The sequence below is a fragment of the Syngnathoides biaculeatus genome, chromosome 22, assembly GCF_019802595.1.
Source record: "Syngnathoides biaculeatus isolate LvHL_M chromosome 22, ASM1980259v1, whole genome shotgun sequence".
Lineage (NCBI taxonomy): Eukaryota > Metazoa > Chordata > Actinopteri > Syngnathiformes > Syngnathidae > Syngnathoides > Syngnathoides biaculeatus.
In genome coordinates, this window is record NC_084661.1 from 16,156,875 (window position 1) to 16,172,873 (window position 15,999).

General features: G+C 48.1%; 2 protein-coding genes across 2 annotated transcripts in view; both read left to right on the top strand.

The window, feature by feature from the left end:
* Nucleotides 1–1,767: 1,767 nt before the first annotated feature.
* On the top strand, nt 1,768–9,817 carry pdk2a (pyruvate dehydrogenase kinase 2a). Its single transcript, XM_061809322.1, has 11 exons — nt 1,768–2,143; nt 2,719–2,860; nt 3,214–3,285; nt 3,854–4,038; nt 4,126–4,215; nt 4,415–4,492; nt 5,756–5,832; nt 5,903–5,998; nt 6,674–6,784; nt 6,859–6,972; nt 8,522–9,817. Exons 1-11 carry the CDS (start codon nt 2,026–2,028, stop codon nt 8,663–8,665), a joined length of 1,227 nt encoding a protein of 408 aa, XP_061665306.1. The 5' UTR covers nt 1,768–2,025; the 3' UTR covers nt 8,666–9,817.
* A 316-nt stretch (nt 9,818–10,133) lies between these two features.
* The window catches only part of myo1d (myosin 1D), a 44,772-nt gene continuing 38,906 nt past the window's right edge, over nt 10,134–15,999 (top strand). The window contains exon 1 of the mRNA XM_061809321.1: nt 10,134–12,709. Within this exon, the coding sequence (XP_061665305.1) occupies nt 12,615–12,709 (95 nt within the window). The 5' untranslated portion in view covers nt 10,134–12,614. The remainder of the gene's footprint in view (nt 12,710–15,999) is intronic.

The following is a 15,999-nucleotide window of genomic DNA, read 5'->3' on the forward strand; positions in this document are numbered from 1 at the left end:
CGCTTTTATCAGCCGCTCCACGGTGCCGCCGCTTCCGTGACCTCTGATGGCGAAATCAGTTCTTTGTTCGCGGCAGTCAGCCAAAACGTTACGTGACGGGCAGAGGATCCCGCGTGTTTTGACGGACCCAACAAGGCGGTCGGCTTTGCGGAGACGAACCCGACTCAGCGGCGGACGCTTACATAACGGGAGCGCGCGATGCGGAGCGGGACACGTTGTTCCCTGACAGAAGCGCTTCTGTTTCAAAAGCAACGCTGGCAAGCTTCCACCGAATCTTCCGCCGGGCGAGCGAGCGAGCGAATGACCCCCGCGGACCGACGCCGCTCTGCCCACGTCCCGGCCCGGGGAGTCAACAAGAAGACATGTGTGGCATCTCATCAGCGGGCAAAATGTTGTCCTGGGATTTGCCTTTCTTTCCTCCATCCATTTTCTTTGCCGCTTATCCTCACTAGGGTGGCGGGGAGCCTAACCGGAAGTGCCCACCCGGAGGAAACGGGGAGAGCACGCAAACTCCACAGAGGCGGGGCCGGGATCGAACCCGAGTCCTCAGAACTGTGACAAGAAAAAAAAAAATTAGAAGCGGAGGCAATATTGAGCAATGTTGTGACGATTTACATGTTCGTAAACGTTCGGAAGGCCCTCGAAGGCAACACCAATGCTAAAAGTAAACAGTGTGGGGAAATAAAACATATTTATGTATATGAATATTTTACTGAAGTTCTTTTGCGTAGCACATTTCCTGTTCTCGTGACATTTAACTTTTACGGCCGCACAGTTTAATTTGATTCCGTGACCGATTACCTTACCCGGTCTAGCGCTGACATCATCCGGAGTGATCCGATTACACGAAGGCATCGTTGTTGCTGTTTTTTTTTTTTTTTCAATTTAAAACTATTTTCATCACATTATTTAGATAAATATTGACTGCCGCGAATGTACAATTGTGTCGTGATGGTACTGAAGGGTGGTGGTGGTGGGGGGGGGGGGGGGGCACGGTGGATCAGCCGGTAAGGCGTTGGCCTCACAGTTCTAAGGTCCGAGGTTTAATCCCAGACTTACCTGTGTGGAGTTTGCACTCCCTTGTAAGGATAAGCGGCTAAGGAAATGAATGAATGGTACTGAAAGGGGGCCTCCCCCCCCCCCCCCTCGTTCCACTGGAGGACGAAATACACCACCCCACCCGCTAATGAGGTTACAACATCTTTATGAATGGAGTCACAAAAGTCCAACCGCTCCCGGCGGCAGCTCACCTTGGGCAAACGTCGGTAGTCGTAGTCAGCAGTGAACCCCCCACCCCTGGTATTTGTCCACTGAGTCATGAGGTAAAGGTTACTTCGCTTATTGCTACATTTTAAGAAGTCACGAGTTGCTACTGAATCCTGTCAAGTAGCATATTTTTATATGATTTTTATTCTTGCAACAGAAACTTGTAGTTGCGCCCCGATTTCCTTGTATCAGCAGCACACAACAATTCCGTCGCGTTCTAGATGATGATGATGATGATTTACCAGAGCACAAAAACAGCAAGTGTGCAAGTTATGGCGAACCGCGATGATGCGGGGGGATTGCGGGGTAGGGGGCTCGTGAATAATAAAAGTGGGCCAAAGGTTGCGCCGTCCGGCCCGGCGCGTCAACAAACCGTGCTACGCGGCCATTGGCTCAAGCCGAAAATATACACACTGTAAGCCCCGCCCCCCGCAGCGCCGATTGGCCAGGCTACCAGATAAATACAAAGAAGTCTTGGCCGATGTTGGATGACAACAAACCCCGCCTCTCAACGCTTATTGGTTCTAACTGGAGAACGGCCAAGGCCGACCCCAAATGGAAAGTTTCTACTGGCTCAACCGGAGAATAAATCACACTCCCACGCGGCGATTGGCTGCCCTCTGTCAGCGCCGCCCACTTTTTCCCTCACGAGGAGCTCGGCCGCGGCGACGCGCTTGCAGCAGCCGGACCCGAGTCGTTTAGTTCTACCCCCGGCGCGGTGCGGCGGCGGCCGCGACCTCCCCACGGACGGGCGTCAACATGAAATTCGTCCGCTGCATCATGAAGAACGCCGCGCTGGCGAGCGTGCCCAAGCACATCGAGCACTTCTCCAAATTCTCGCCCTCGCCGCTCTCCATGAAGCAGTTCCTGGACTTCGGTGAGCGCGAATCACGTGATTTACATGCGCCGGGCGAACGCCGCCGGAAGCGCGCTGACGGGAAAATCCCGTTTAAACGTGACAGCCGCGGACGTGCCGCCCTCGGGTGCTGCTCACTTGCGGGCAGGATTGCGTCAGAAATGGAAGAGGATGGCTCGTACATTTTAGTCTATTGTATTTAAAAATATTTAAAAAAAATATATATATATATATATATATTTGTGTGATGTAACGGTGAGCGCTGAATTGTTTAGGCAGTGATGCTAAAAAGTGCTTGAGGGGTGAATTGATTCCATTTTGGAATAAGGCTGTTACATAACATAAGCTATAATAATAATAAAGTGAAGTTATCTGAATATTTTCCAGATGTAATTATTACTGTACATGCCAGTAAACCTTTGCACTAAATGACAGTGAGAAAAATAAAAACTTTTTTTTTTTTTTTTTGCTTACACTGTCCACCGCTGCTGTAAAGCTGCAGCCATTTTGCTTAAATATCACAAATTGATCCTCATATTTTTTTTTTTTCTAATTTTTAAAAAAAAAAAAATTTCCCCACCCGTGGGTCCACCCAGGCTCCATCAACGCCTGCGAGAAGACGTCATTCGCCTTTTTGAGGCAGGAGCTGCCGGTGCGGCTGTCCAACATCATGAAGGAGATCAACCTGCTGCCCGACCGGCTGCTCACGACGCCCTCGGTGCAGACCGTGCAGGGCTGGTGAGTCTCCGCCCTCCAAATCGGGCGACGCCCGGCACGTCGTGGCGTGGCTCGGGCGTGAAATCTCTGGTGCCAAAACAGCTACTTCAAAAAAAAAAAAAAAACCAAGTACGACGCAAACAAAGCGTCCCGCTGACGACGTCGCGGCGTTTGAAAAACAGCAGCACCCTTTGACCGAGTTGTACTCGTTCCAGCGGCAAGACGGGATTGAGTAGGGGGGGCGAGGGGGGGGGGGGTTCCTCCTCAGCTGTGAACTTTAGCCCACTTTCTCCTCATGTGACAACATTTTCCTGTCCGCTCTCTCATGGAAGTTGAGTAACGCCAGTTTTTTTGTTTTGTTTTTGTTTCTGAAGGTACATCCAAAGTTTGATGGAGATCCTCGACTTCCTCCACGAGAACCCGGACGATCACAAAGTCCTCGAGGAGTAAGTTGTGACGTTTAATGCCCGTTTATTCTTTCGTAACATTTACCAATAACATTGCCGTGCTTTGGGAAGTAAACAAAAGAGGAGAGGGAAAAAAAAAACGACAACAAATCCAAACCTGCCGCGACACGTAAGCGCCTGAACAAGTTCACAATTGGGTTTGGCAAATTCAGCTGCCGAAATACGCACTCCAAATACAAATACCTCGGTTCTCGAACAGGATCCGTTCCGGAAAACGGTTCCGAGAAGCGATTTGTTCGGGAACCAAATCGGTGTTTCCCATTACAATGAATGGAAAAAGAAATAATGCGTTCCAAGCCTAAAAATTTGGTTTTTTTTTTAAAGCTTTTTTTTTTTTTAGCTTTTCCTGATAATAAACTGCATAGTAGAAATACATGTATAGTTGAAATACTTCCTCAAGACCTCTCAAGCTATTTTTAACAATTAAGATTGATTAATAATGACGATAGTGAATTTCATTGCCCAGTCCGAACTGACTCAAATAGAACTTTCAATGGTGGAGGTAAGAAACTCAGTCGGAGCTTTTCCGCTCTCTTCGTCCATCCAGGTTTGTGGACTCCCTGGTGACGATCCGGAACCGCCACAACGACGTGGTGCCCACCATGGCCCGGGGCGTCATGGAGTACAAGGAGGTCTTCCCGCAGGACGCCATCACCGACCAGAATATCCAGTACTTCCTGGACCGCTTCTACATGAGCCGCATCTCCATCCGCATGCTCATCAACCAGCACAGTGAGCAACGGCGACGACGGGGCGGCTCGGGGAGCCGGTCCGGGGCCCGGTTGACGGCGGTCTGTGTGCGTCTCTCTCTCTGTTCAGCGCTCATTTTCGACGGAACCACCAACCCGGTGCACCCCAACACCATCGGCAGCATCGACCCGCACTGCCGCGTGGGCGACGTGGTTCAGGGTAAATGTCGGCCATGTTTTTCTTACAAACGGCGCAAAAAAAAAACACTAATAATTGATGGGCGGTTCTCACTAAATGATTCGTTTATGATGCACGCAACAGTTAAAATTGCGACCCGGAGTTATGAGGGGGATCGGCTTATAATTATGATTCGCCGTGCAATTAATGCGTGTGCAACGTTCTTCGGTTTGTGTTTCAGACGCCTTCCACAGCGCCAAGATGCTGTGCGAGCAGTACTACATGCGCTCGCCTCCTCTTATTCTACAAGAGTTGAACAGTGAGTCCGACAACTTTCCCCGTCTGATTCTCGCCCCCCCGGATGACCGAACCGGACCAGGTCTCGGACGTGTTCGCGTTCGTCCGCGACTGAGGATCGCGATCGACCGGCAGACTTGGTTAAAAATGGCGCTAGCCGTATTTTTCCGACGTTTGGCTCGCTGCGCACGTGAAAACGACAACGCCGAGTATAGCAAAACACGCTAGTCAGCGAGTTCCCCCGCTAGAAAAATCCCAACGGAACTTTCCGACTGGCGATCTTAGGCTCCGCCCCCCTTTAGCTACATTTAGTTGCACGTGCGCTCTTCCGTCGTAGACACTTCGTCAACTGTGTTTTAGGCTTTGGAAAATGAATCAAGCGGGCCCCTTGCGACCCAGCCGGATAGCCGTTCATCCATTTTCTTTGCCGCTTATCCTCACGAGGGTCGGGGGGAGCGCCGGAGCCTATCCCAGCTGTCAACAGGTAGGAGGCGCTGGGTACACCCTGAACTAGTTGCCAGCCAATCGCAGGGCAAATCGAGACAAACAATCGCACCTAGGGGCAATTTAGAGTGTCCAATCAATGTTGTATGTTTTTGGTACGTGGGAGGAAACCGGAGGGCCCGGAGGAAAGCCACGCAGGCACGGGGGAGAACATGCAAGCTCCACACAGGCGGGCCCGGGATTGAACCCGCGACACAGCCCAAATGTGCATTTTCATCCGCGTGGTGTTTTTAGCGATCGTCACCGTGAACTCCGATCGTTGCGAAAAATGTGCATAGTCATGTTGCGTTGTGCAATTTTGGCTCGTGTGGCGATGCAAAGGCACACAAACATACATTTACGCATGAATAATCGTCAAAATACGTTAAAATTAATGTGTTTAGCATTTTTGTAGCGGGTAGGGGCTTGAAAAGTAGATCTTGGGGTAAAAAAAAAAAAGTCTACGATAATCATCTTAATTCCAATTACATGCGAACGCGTTTAATCCGCCGCCGAAGGCTGAGATGCCCTTTCGGCTGCGATCAAACCGGTTTAACCGCCGGTTATTGTTTCGGCACGCGATCCTCACTTCTTAGGTTTGCGGTTTAAATCTCAGCTCCGGCCCCTCCCTGCGCGGAGGGTTCGGCTCTTTATCCGCTGCATGTCCAAAAATAGCCGTTTGTTTCAAAATTAGGATGCGGGGGGATACAAAATGGACGGATTGATACACGGAACATTCCAGAGGCCTTGTGAGCACCGAGGAAGGCTCAAATTCCTTGTTTGTTTATTTCTCCCCCCGCAGCCGAGAAGGCGCGGCAGCCCGTCGGCATCGTGTACGTGCCCTCGCACTTGTACCACATGCTGTTCGAGCTCTTCAAGGTAAAACCTAACGCAAAATATCGATTATTAACGCTTACCGGTACTAAATAATTATTATGATCGCAACCAGAACGCCATGAGGGCGACCATCGAGACCCACGAGAGCCGAGAGCTGCCGCCCGTCGAGGTCCTGGTGTCGCTCGGAGGAGAGGACATGTCCATTAAGGTGCGTGGCGCCGTCCATTAGCATTTAGCATTATCATTCGGACCGCCCAATATGGCCTTCAAGACACTCGAGAGTCAATTATGAGGTTTTTTTTTCTGTTTAATGTGCCAAAATATTCACTTTGGGATAACTCATACGTGAGGAAAGTGTAAGTGAAAGTCACCGCTGCTGATGTTTGTCAACAAAATCCTTCGAACGGTATTTGCGGCACGCCCGGTAGCCGCCCAGAGTCGACCCACGTTTTTGGCACGGAAAATGAGCCCGTCGTTGGTTTTATTTCATACGGTCTTCATCATCGAAGTGGAACGAGATGTGGGAAAACTGGCACCGTGCCTTTTTGGCAGTATCCGCCGTTGACTGACTCCGCGACCGCCTTCAGCTCCGAGTCCTTTTTTTTTTTTTTTTTTATTCCGCCCCAGACAAAATATGAAAACGATTCTGCTCGCGTCTGTTTCCGAGCAGGAGTTTCCAGGCTCCCTTTTGAGCTCTTCCAACCGCGCGTCTCCGTTTCAAGCGTTGAAACAATTCGATCGCGCTATTTCCGTTCCGTCGGAGAAGCCTTTGAACGTACTTTGCGGCGTCGTTTTCCCGCTCGTGGGCGTTCTTCACCGCAAGAACGTCTTTCCTTCGGCGTACTCAAAGTCAAAACAAGACTGTTGACGTCTTTCCTGGCAGGTGAGCGACAAGGGCGGCGGCGTCCCCTTCCGCCGGATCGACAACCTCTTCAGCTACATGTACTCCACCGCGCCGGCGCCGCAGATGGAGCAACACGCCCGACCGCCGCTGGTGAGTCGGCGTTACGTAACCATTCGGGGTTTCCAAAACCAGCGGCTCGTTATGACACGCTCGCTCGTGCGCAGGCCGGCTTCGGCTACGGGCTTCCCATCTCGCGACTCTACGCCAAATACTTCCAGGGCGACCTGCAGCTGTACTCCATGGAAGGCCACGGCACCGACGCCGTCATCTACTTGAAGGTAACGTGACGCCGCGGGCGACAAACTCATTTTTCACGGGGGCAACGTTGTTGCTTCCGGTTTCCCTCAGAGGGCCGTTATGGCTGTGGAATTAGAATACTTTCAACTCTTCACGTTTGGTCACACAAAAACGCGTGTAATATCTCAACTTTATCATTTTGATATGTGACAATTTGAAATTTTGGGAGGTTTTTACAAGAATCGTGGAAATTGAGACTCGAGATTTGGCCTCGCGGGCCACATAAAATCATGTGGCGGGCCAGATCTGGCCCCCGGGCCTCGAGTTTGAGACTTTTATTTTAGGGTCTTTGGAAGACAAGTATTGGGCTGCGATGAATGATTATTTTAATAGATTGTTCGATGATTTTTTTTCAATCAATTGGTGAATTGCCTGAATTACAGTCCCCAAAAACTGGACATTGTCCAATTTGGTACTGCGAGAAATGCAAAAATATGGATTATGATTCAGTTATTGTTTTACTGTGATATGTCAGGTGGTTCAGCTGGAAAGTGTTGGCCTCACAGTTCTGAGGTCCCGGGTTTGATCCCGGCCCCGCATGTGTGGAGTTTGCATGTTCCCCCCCGTGCCTGCGTGGCTTTCCTCCGGGTGGGCACTCCGGTTTCCTCCCAAATCCCAAAAACATCCAACATTAATTGGACACTCTAAATTGCCCCTAGGTGCGATTGTGAGTGTGACCCCTGTGATTGGCTGGTGACCAGTTCAGGGAGTAACCCCGCCTCCTGCCCGTTGACAGCCGGGATAGGCTCCAGCATGACCCGTGACCCTCATGAGGATAAGCAGCAAGGAAAGTGGATGGATGGATTTCATGATGTGTTATGTTAGGAAAAGCCTACAAAAACAACTTTAATCAGGGTTCATCTGAATCAAAAATTTGAACATGAGACACATTCCCAGTTATAAGAGGGTGTGCACACTTGTGCAAACTCATTTCAATTTATTTATACGTTTCCCTTTCAAAGTTTCTTTTCTCTGTCCAATTGAGTTGTCAAGGTTAAAGGTTACGTGAATGGTGGAAAACGTTTTCTAAGAAAATGGGTGGATGGATGGACGTGAGGTCAGCAAAGTCAAAGCAGATGTTTATTTTCATTCAACAAAAAAAGATAATTAATTAGTCTGCTCACGTTTGGGTTTGACATTTGTATAGTGGGATCAATATAGTTACCGATTTTAATTTGAAAATTGATTGAAGTGTGTGCTGGACATTTAGTCTGATCTTTTTTTTAGCGGTCACGTAGCGACTTTATTCGAAACTGGACTCGTTTCCCTTTCGGGCATTTTGGCTATGATTATGAAATAATGTAGAGCTACTTGGAATGCGTAAATGATATTTCAGTTCATGTCAATGGAGAATATGTATTTTTTTATACAATTACGTTAGGATTTTGGTCATTGGGGGGGGATCTTAGTCCAGGTCCCACAGTAGAAAGGCGTCCCGAGCGCAAGTCAACTAAAAAAAGCAAAATAAAAAGTGAATTTTTGCGAGCGGCGGGAGAGCCGGACCGTGATGGCCCGTCTTGTGCGTCTCAGGCGCTGTCGACCGACTCCGTCGAGCGGCTCCCCGTGTACAACAAGACGGCGCTGAGGAACTACAAAGTGAGCCAGGAGGCCGACGACTGGTGCATCCCCAGCAGGGAACCGCTGGACCTGAGCAACTACAAGGTGGCCAAGTGAAGCTGCGATACATTTTTTTTTTCTATTTTTTTTTTTTTGGGGGGGGGGGATTACCCCACAAAAAAGCAAACAACTTCAACTGTTTTGTTTGCCCCCTCCTTGCGCAAACATTCGAACAAACACCCGTCACGTGACGCAGTTGTGTGCATCAAATATTATTGTATTATTATTTTTAGACTGTGCCTTGACACGTGCAGTCCATTTCCCGAGTTTTATGTGAAATGTTATTTTGATAACATCACGCTCGACGTTGAAATGATTGTAAATACTGTAAATAGCATACAGATGTTAATTTTAAAAAAAAATTAAATGTGTATAAATGATACGCTCGGCCTCTCTTTCTGAGCCAAAAGAAAAAGATGCCGGCCAATCAGTGAGCCATAGGAAAAGATGCCGGCCAATCACAAGAGAGCATACGACAACCAATGGAGACATCCGAATGATTGCGTGAACGGTGGCTGAAAATGATACGTGTCAATTATTATGACGCCTGTCAATTAAAAGTGAGCGTTATGACATTTGTAAAGGCAGCAAAATGAAATATTTCAGGGCGTATTTGGTGGGCCAACAAATTTGTGATGTCATTTTTTTCCCATTTATTGTTCTATAATTATCATAACACTCAAAAACTTGGCGAATAATAATGCAATCACCTTGTTTATCATCGGGGTTCTGTTTCAGAACCCCCCCATAATTCATTTTAAATATTCATTTAGTGGATGAACATTTACTGTATGCATAGTACCAATACAAAATATGCTTGAGGTGCAGTTATTATTTCTGTCCACTTGAGGGAGCCATTTTTCACTTTCTACACTTGCGTGTCACTTACATCGAAGAGGTGTACCGTATTTTCCAGCCTACACGGTTTCAACCCTGCGGTTTATGCCGTGATGCGGCCCTAGCGTTAGCGTGCCGCTAGCGTTAGCGCACCTGGTTTTAAGCCTCGGTACAGAGTTTAACGCTAGTGGCGCGACGCCGCGCTAGGGTTAAACTCTGTGACATCAGTCAGCAAATGAGAGTGTAGAGTTGGCCGCGTCGGCTCGGGATAAGTTGCTAACGGTTAGCCGGTTGATGTTTTTTTTTTCGGCGCCGGTTGTGAATTGTTTTTCTGACCATTTTTTTTTTTCAATAAAGCGAAATTGCACCGGCGGCTGTGCCTATCGTTGACCACCTGCGGAAGGATTACGATTCATTCAAACTTAGCGGCGGTGCGCTTTATTAAATCGGGCTAATTATCTTTTTTTTTGTTGTTGCAGACGCGCAGTTGCATAAGTCAGTCGATGTGAGGCGGAGCTCAATTTTCAATCGCCAATGCGGGATCGATCGGCGCGCGGCGGCGGGCGTCCGGCCGGTTGTCGCCGCCCGATCCATCTCACGCAGGCCTCGTTGCGCTTTTTGCCCGACGAAGTCGCGCCTCGGGCCGAGAGCGTGAACGCGGCGGTCGCCGCCGCTGACGCGCACACTATTGTGAGTAAGCGCGAAAGCCGCGTAAATGTCATCCCCGGCGTGACCGCAGATGGCTCTCCTCCTCCTCCTCCTCCTCCTCGTCGTGGTCGCCGTCGTCATTTTGCAGCGGGACCCGGCAGAACTCCTCCGATGCCGGGCGGCAGATGGAGCATGAAAAAGTTCATGCATTATGCAACAAAAGTCGCGGCAGATGCGAGCGAGGAGCACCTGTCGCGACGAGACTGTAGCGCCGCGTTGCGCTTTCCAAAGTCCAACTACCGTCATTCTGTCGTTCTTGCATCGGTTCCCTTTTTAACTCTCCCATCCGCTGCAAACTTTCACTTGATAAGACCCTCAACATTAGGCTCCTCCATATTTGGTGGATTCGGCGTCCTATTCGGTCCTGTGGGGTGTGCAAACTTATGCAAACAGTTTACAGTTTTTTTGTTTTTGGGAGGGGTGACCCTAGTGAGGATAAGCAGCAAAGAAAATGGACGGATGTATGTTTTTTTCTGTAGTTATCATTGGGTGTGCATACTTATGCAAACACACAGTTTACGCTAACATTCACTCTGATTTTTTTCTTTTGAGGGGGCGACCCGAGTGAGGATAAGCAGCAAAGAAAATGGACAGATGATTTTTTTCTGTAGTTATCACGGGGTGTGCATACTTATGCAAAAACAGTCTACGCTAACCTTCACTCTGATTTTTTTGTCAGTTTTTTTTTGGGGGGGGCGACCCTAGTGAGAATAAGCGGCAAAGAAAATGGACAGATGGATGTTTTTTTCTGTAATCACGGGGTGTGCATACATATGCAAACAGTTTACGTTAACCACTGAATTTTTAGGGGGGGCAAACCCTAGTGAGGATAAGCGGCAAAGAAAATGTACAGATGTATGTTTTTTTTCTGTAATCATGGGGTGTGCATACATATGCAAACAGTTTACGTTAACCTTCACTCTGATTTTTTGTTTTTTTTTTTTTGGGGGGGGGAGACCCTAGTGAGAATAAGCGGCAAAGGAAATGGACGGATGTATGTTTTTTTCTGTACTCACGGGGTGTGCATACATATGCAAACACAGTTTAGGTTAACCTTCACTGAAATTTTTTTTGGGGGGGGCAACCCTAAAGAGGGTAAGTGGCAAAGGACGGATGGATGCTTTTTTTCTGTAGTTATCACGGGGTGTGCATACTTATGCAAAAACAGTCTACGTTAACCTTCACTCTGATTTTTTCTGTCTGGTTTTTTTTTTGGGAGGGGGCGACCCTAGTGAGAATAAGCGGCAAAGAAAATGGACGGATGGATGTTTTTTTCTGTAATCACGGGGTGTGCATACATATGCAAACAGTTTACGTTAACTGAATTTTTTGGGGGGGCCAACCCTAGTGAGGATAAGCGGCAAAGAAAATGGACAGATGTATGTTTTTTTCTGTAATCACGGGGTGTGCATACATATGCAAACACAGTTTAGGTTAACCTTCACTGAAATTTTTTTTTTGGGGGGGGCAACCCTAATGAGGATAAGTGGCAAAGGACGGATGGATGCTTTTTTTCTGTAGTTATCACGGGGTGTGCACACTTGTGAAAACAGTGTACGTTAACCTTCACTCAGATTTTTTTTTTTTGGGGGGGGCAAGTTGAGTTGTACTTGGGGTCAATTTTTAAATATCAAAAAATAAAAAAGAAAATGTTTGAGAAGCACTCGGGCAGACTTTTCGTGGTATGGAATGACATCCCTCTCCTGTCCACGAGATGGCGCAATTTCGCAGTCATTGACGCGACCCAACTCGTTTTCCTGCTGATCCAGTAGTTTTCCTGTTTTCTTCTTCTTCTTTTTCCTTTTTCTTCTTCTCTCCCATCCAGTCAGTAACCGCGAAAAGTCCGATTGAAAATTTTACTTTTTTACCCTTTTATGGTCATGGCCAAATGTGGTTGCGCCCAAAAGAAAGAAATAAAAAAAACAAACAAAAAAAATCCCTCCTCCCATCTCGGCGTGGTCGACTTCTCGGTCATCGCCAAAATATGAAGAGTCGACCGGGGGAATGGTGGTTTATAAAAGAAATTTGGCTTTAAAAAAAAAAAAGAAAGAAAAATGAAAGGAGGACGAGCCTTTCATTTGGGGGGGGGGGGGGGGCGTGGCTCGAGGTGGGCAAAGCGCGTCGCGATTGGCTGCGAAGAGTCTCCCGGACGTCCACGAACTGGGCGGCTGCTCATGTGCGCTTGTGACGGGACACAAGGATGCAACTGGAACTTGACATGGACGTGTCGGTACTCACTTAAACGCGACCAGCGGGGAGAAGGAGCGAGGCGAAAACAACAAACTTTTGTTCGCTCGGACAAGTTGGCGTCGAGGAGCGAGGAGCCCGTGGTGGAGGCGGCGGAGGGGGAGTAAAGGGAGGGCTCGCTCACCTGCGGACGGGACGTCGTCGGAGCTTCGACAAGTCAAGGCGACCACCACCACCACCAAAAAAAAAAAAAAAAAAAGGGGGAAGGGGGGCAATGGCCGAGCACGAGAGCCTCGAGTTCGGCATGGCCGACTTTGTGCTCCTGGACAACGTGTCCATGGAGGACTTCATGGCTAACCTCAAGCTCAGGTGAGCAGCACTCCACTCCACCCCACCCCACCCCCACACTTTTTATTTTATTTTATTTTTTTTAAACTTTCACTTGAACGGTTGTTCGAGTCCGCACAAACTCCCATTTGCGTTGGCCAAGTTGCTCGTATGACGTCGTAGAGGAGCGACCCACCTTTGAAGTGTGACGTCATCCTTTGTTGACACGTTTGATTGACAGCTCGGGCCGTGGGACTTTGGTTGAGCTGCAGCATGTCATAAACAGAAAACTTGCCCCCCCCGCCCCCCGTATTGTTCAATTTGGTTTGAAGGCTCTCGAAATTTTGACACCACCTCGAAAAATTTGGGGGTTTCTGAATACCGTAAATAGTTGCTTAGTAAGACCAAAAGGAATCATAAAGAGATGAAACATTATGCACATTTTGATCAATATTCACTAGTTGAATGTGTAAAAACAGGTATCAAATTGAAATAAAATACTGTTGCAAAATACACGGCCTTTATTTAAAAGAGCTTTTACTTTCTGTTTTTTCCTCTTTTGTTGATTTGCTTTACACCAAAACAGGTGTTTGAAACCGCTTTATTCACGCATACCTGTCAACTTTTCGGAGCGCCAACCTGTATAAACTACCACAAAAAAAATCCTTATAGAGAGCAAAAAAATCTTTAGGACATACCGAAGCAAATTATGTGTCAAAATAATGGAGGGGGAAAAAAACAAACGTTTTTCAATGATTTTTATTGTAGATCGCCATAATGATAATATCTGAAGTTGAAGTCTAATTATCAAAAGTGTATTTAGTGGCATTACTGTGTTCAGAATTGCAGTTTTTTTTTTCAGAATTTTCTGAATTCATATGATTTGTGATATACGGCCGTACACGTAACACTCCCCACAAAATCTGTACGAACTACTGTTCGAGTTGACAGATATGTTTATGAGTATTAGGCAATCAGACATAACCATCTCGCACACGTGCAGGCAGGTAAAGAGATGTGGCGCGAGAATCTGCGCGCTACCCGTCTCAGTGCTGGGGCAAGTGTTGCCAGTGTCTTTGCTCAAGGGCACCTCGATAGTACCCGGCGTACATGCATGCGGCAGAGTTCTGTTCTGAGGTCCCCGGGTTCAGTCCCTGACCCCGCCTGTCCGTCGACAGCTGGGATAGGCTCCAGCACGCCCCGCGACCCTCGTGAGGATAAGCGGCAAAGAAAATGGATGGATGGATAGATAGTTACTCGAGGTGTCACTAAATATAGCGAGCGGATCACAAAGTTGGCAACGCTTGACTGAGTTGTCAGCTTTTGTCACAAATTTTCTTTACTTTAGACCTTTTTAATGTACCGTATCTTCCGCTGTATAAGGCGCACCTCAAAGCCTTTAATTTTCTCAAAAGCCGACGGCGCGCCTTATATATGGGTCAATATTGAGCCTTTAGTGCAGCTCCAGCTAATGGATGCGTAACGCAACCCCAGCCTTTACTGTAGCGTTTATTCTATGCGCCTTATAATGCGGCGCGCCATATATATGAAAACATATTTTAAGATAAGCCATTCATTGAAGGTGCGCCTTATAGTGCGGAAAATACGAAACCCTGACTTGGGGAAGCAAGATCTTGTAAAAGGGTCAGCTGTAAACTTTAACCTGGAGCAGGGTGTTAACATACGTGGGTGCTACAAAATGAAAAATACCCCCAAAAACGATGGGAAGTAGGTCACTGTATGTGGTGAACGCTGGTTTTCTTTAAAATGATGACGAACACAAGCAATTCTCATTGGGTTGAATTGTCAAAATCGGCACAACGATAGCGTAGCGAAACTGAAAATCAGAAAATCCCCATATTCTATGTAAGACATAAACATGCGTTGCTTTTGTAAGAGACTCCCCCCGTCCCTCTTAAGTCCCAACCCCCAGAAATTGCCCCCCGAATGGAGATACAGCTGGAAGCGCTTACATTGCTGCCAAAGACGTTTCCGCACCCAGAAATTCGCCAACGCTTTGGGGCGCAAGATACAAACCGAATCTTAACTTTGCCGCTATCGTTCCAGTCCCTAAAAAGAGCGTCATCAGGCGGTACCCTCGATAACGAATGGGTATCTCGTGGGAAACATTTTGGGGATTTATCCATTTGCAGTTGATAGATGAAGCCGAGCTCGACGGTGTTTTCCCAGGCACGGTAGCCAGACAGCCTGCGGGCCGACGCCGGGACTCATTTTCCCGACTCTCGCCAGTTTCTTCTGTCTGCTTGTTTTCCCCCTCGGCTCTGTCCGGAGATGGCGTGCGCAGATTGTTATTCGTTGAGGGCGTCTCAAGCCGGTACTGACACCCCCCCCCCCCCCCCCACCACCACCACCACCCTGCTTTCTCAATGTGTACGCGTGAGGTCCCCACGGGGAGCACGACTGTTTAGTTTTTACGCCGCATTTGTGAGGACGCAGCGCGGCGGTTCGAATCTGGTGACAATCTAGACGGGAAGTGGGCCCGGCGACGAGCTTTGGTTCACCCCCGAGCCTCAATTAAGTGACTCCTAACCTCTGAATAACTTTCCCGCCGAGCGTCCGCGGCACTCCACGGCTGCTTTGGAAAACGAAGGTTTTTCTGCGGGCGAAGCCGTGCCCGCTCCCCTTGGGACAGATGGTCGGCGGGATCAAGGTTCGCTTCCCCGATTGGACGCCGGTCTGAATGTCTTTATAAGGCAGCGGCCCTGCAAAGCAAATAATTACAGGATCGGCTGTTTGTTTTAGTCTCGCAGGAAGTCCCGGGAAGGGGGCGGGGCCAGCAGCCCCTGGCACTGGTATGCGCCACCAACCAGCAAGCAGCAATGTTTCCACAACATATTCTCACTCGCTCTTCCAGTCGAATGACATTTTTTATCATTCACACCAAGGACTTTTTGAGAGCCTGGAGTGATTTGACCTCAGACAGGAAGGAAAGGGAAAGCCGACCTTTACCCTCGCGCACATATCCAGAGTTTCCTTTCTCCGGGTTAAAGACCACCTTTCCTCTTTCATCCTCGTCCTGCACAAAGCCATCAAAGCGGTCACGTGACACGGGCGGGGTTGTGCACTTTGGACCAAACTCAAACCTTTTTTTTTTTTTTTCCCGTGCGTTTTGGCATCGTGTGCTCTCGTACAAACTATTTTAACTAACTGAAAAGTAGGGCAGAGGAATATGACCTTTAAATATGAGATAGAATTGTGAAAGAAAACTTTGATTTTAACTGATGTACCCGACTCTATGCTTGTGTAAAAAGTGAATGATAATGACATTATTCAGAAAGTTTTGTTCTTGGATTTTTTTTTTTCCAACCACT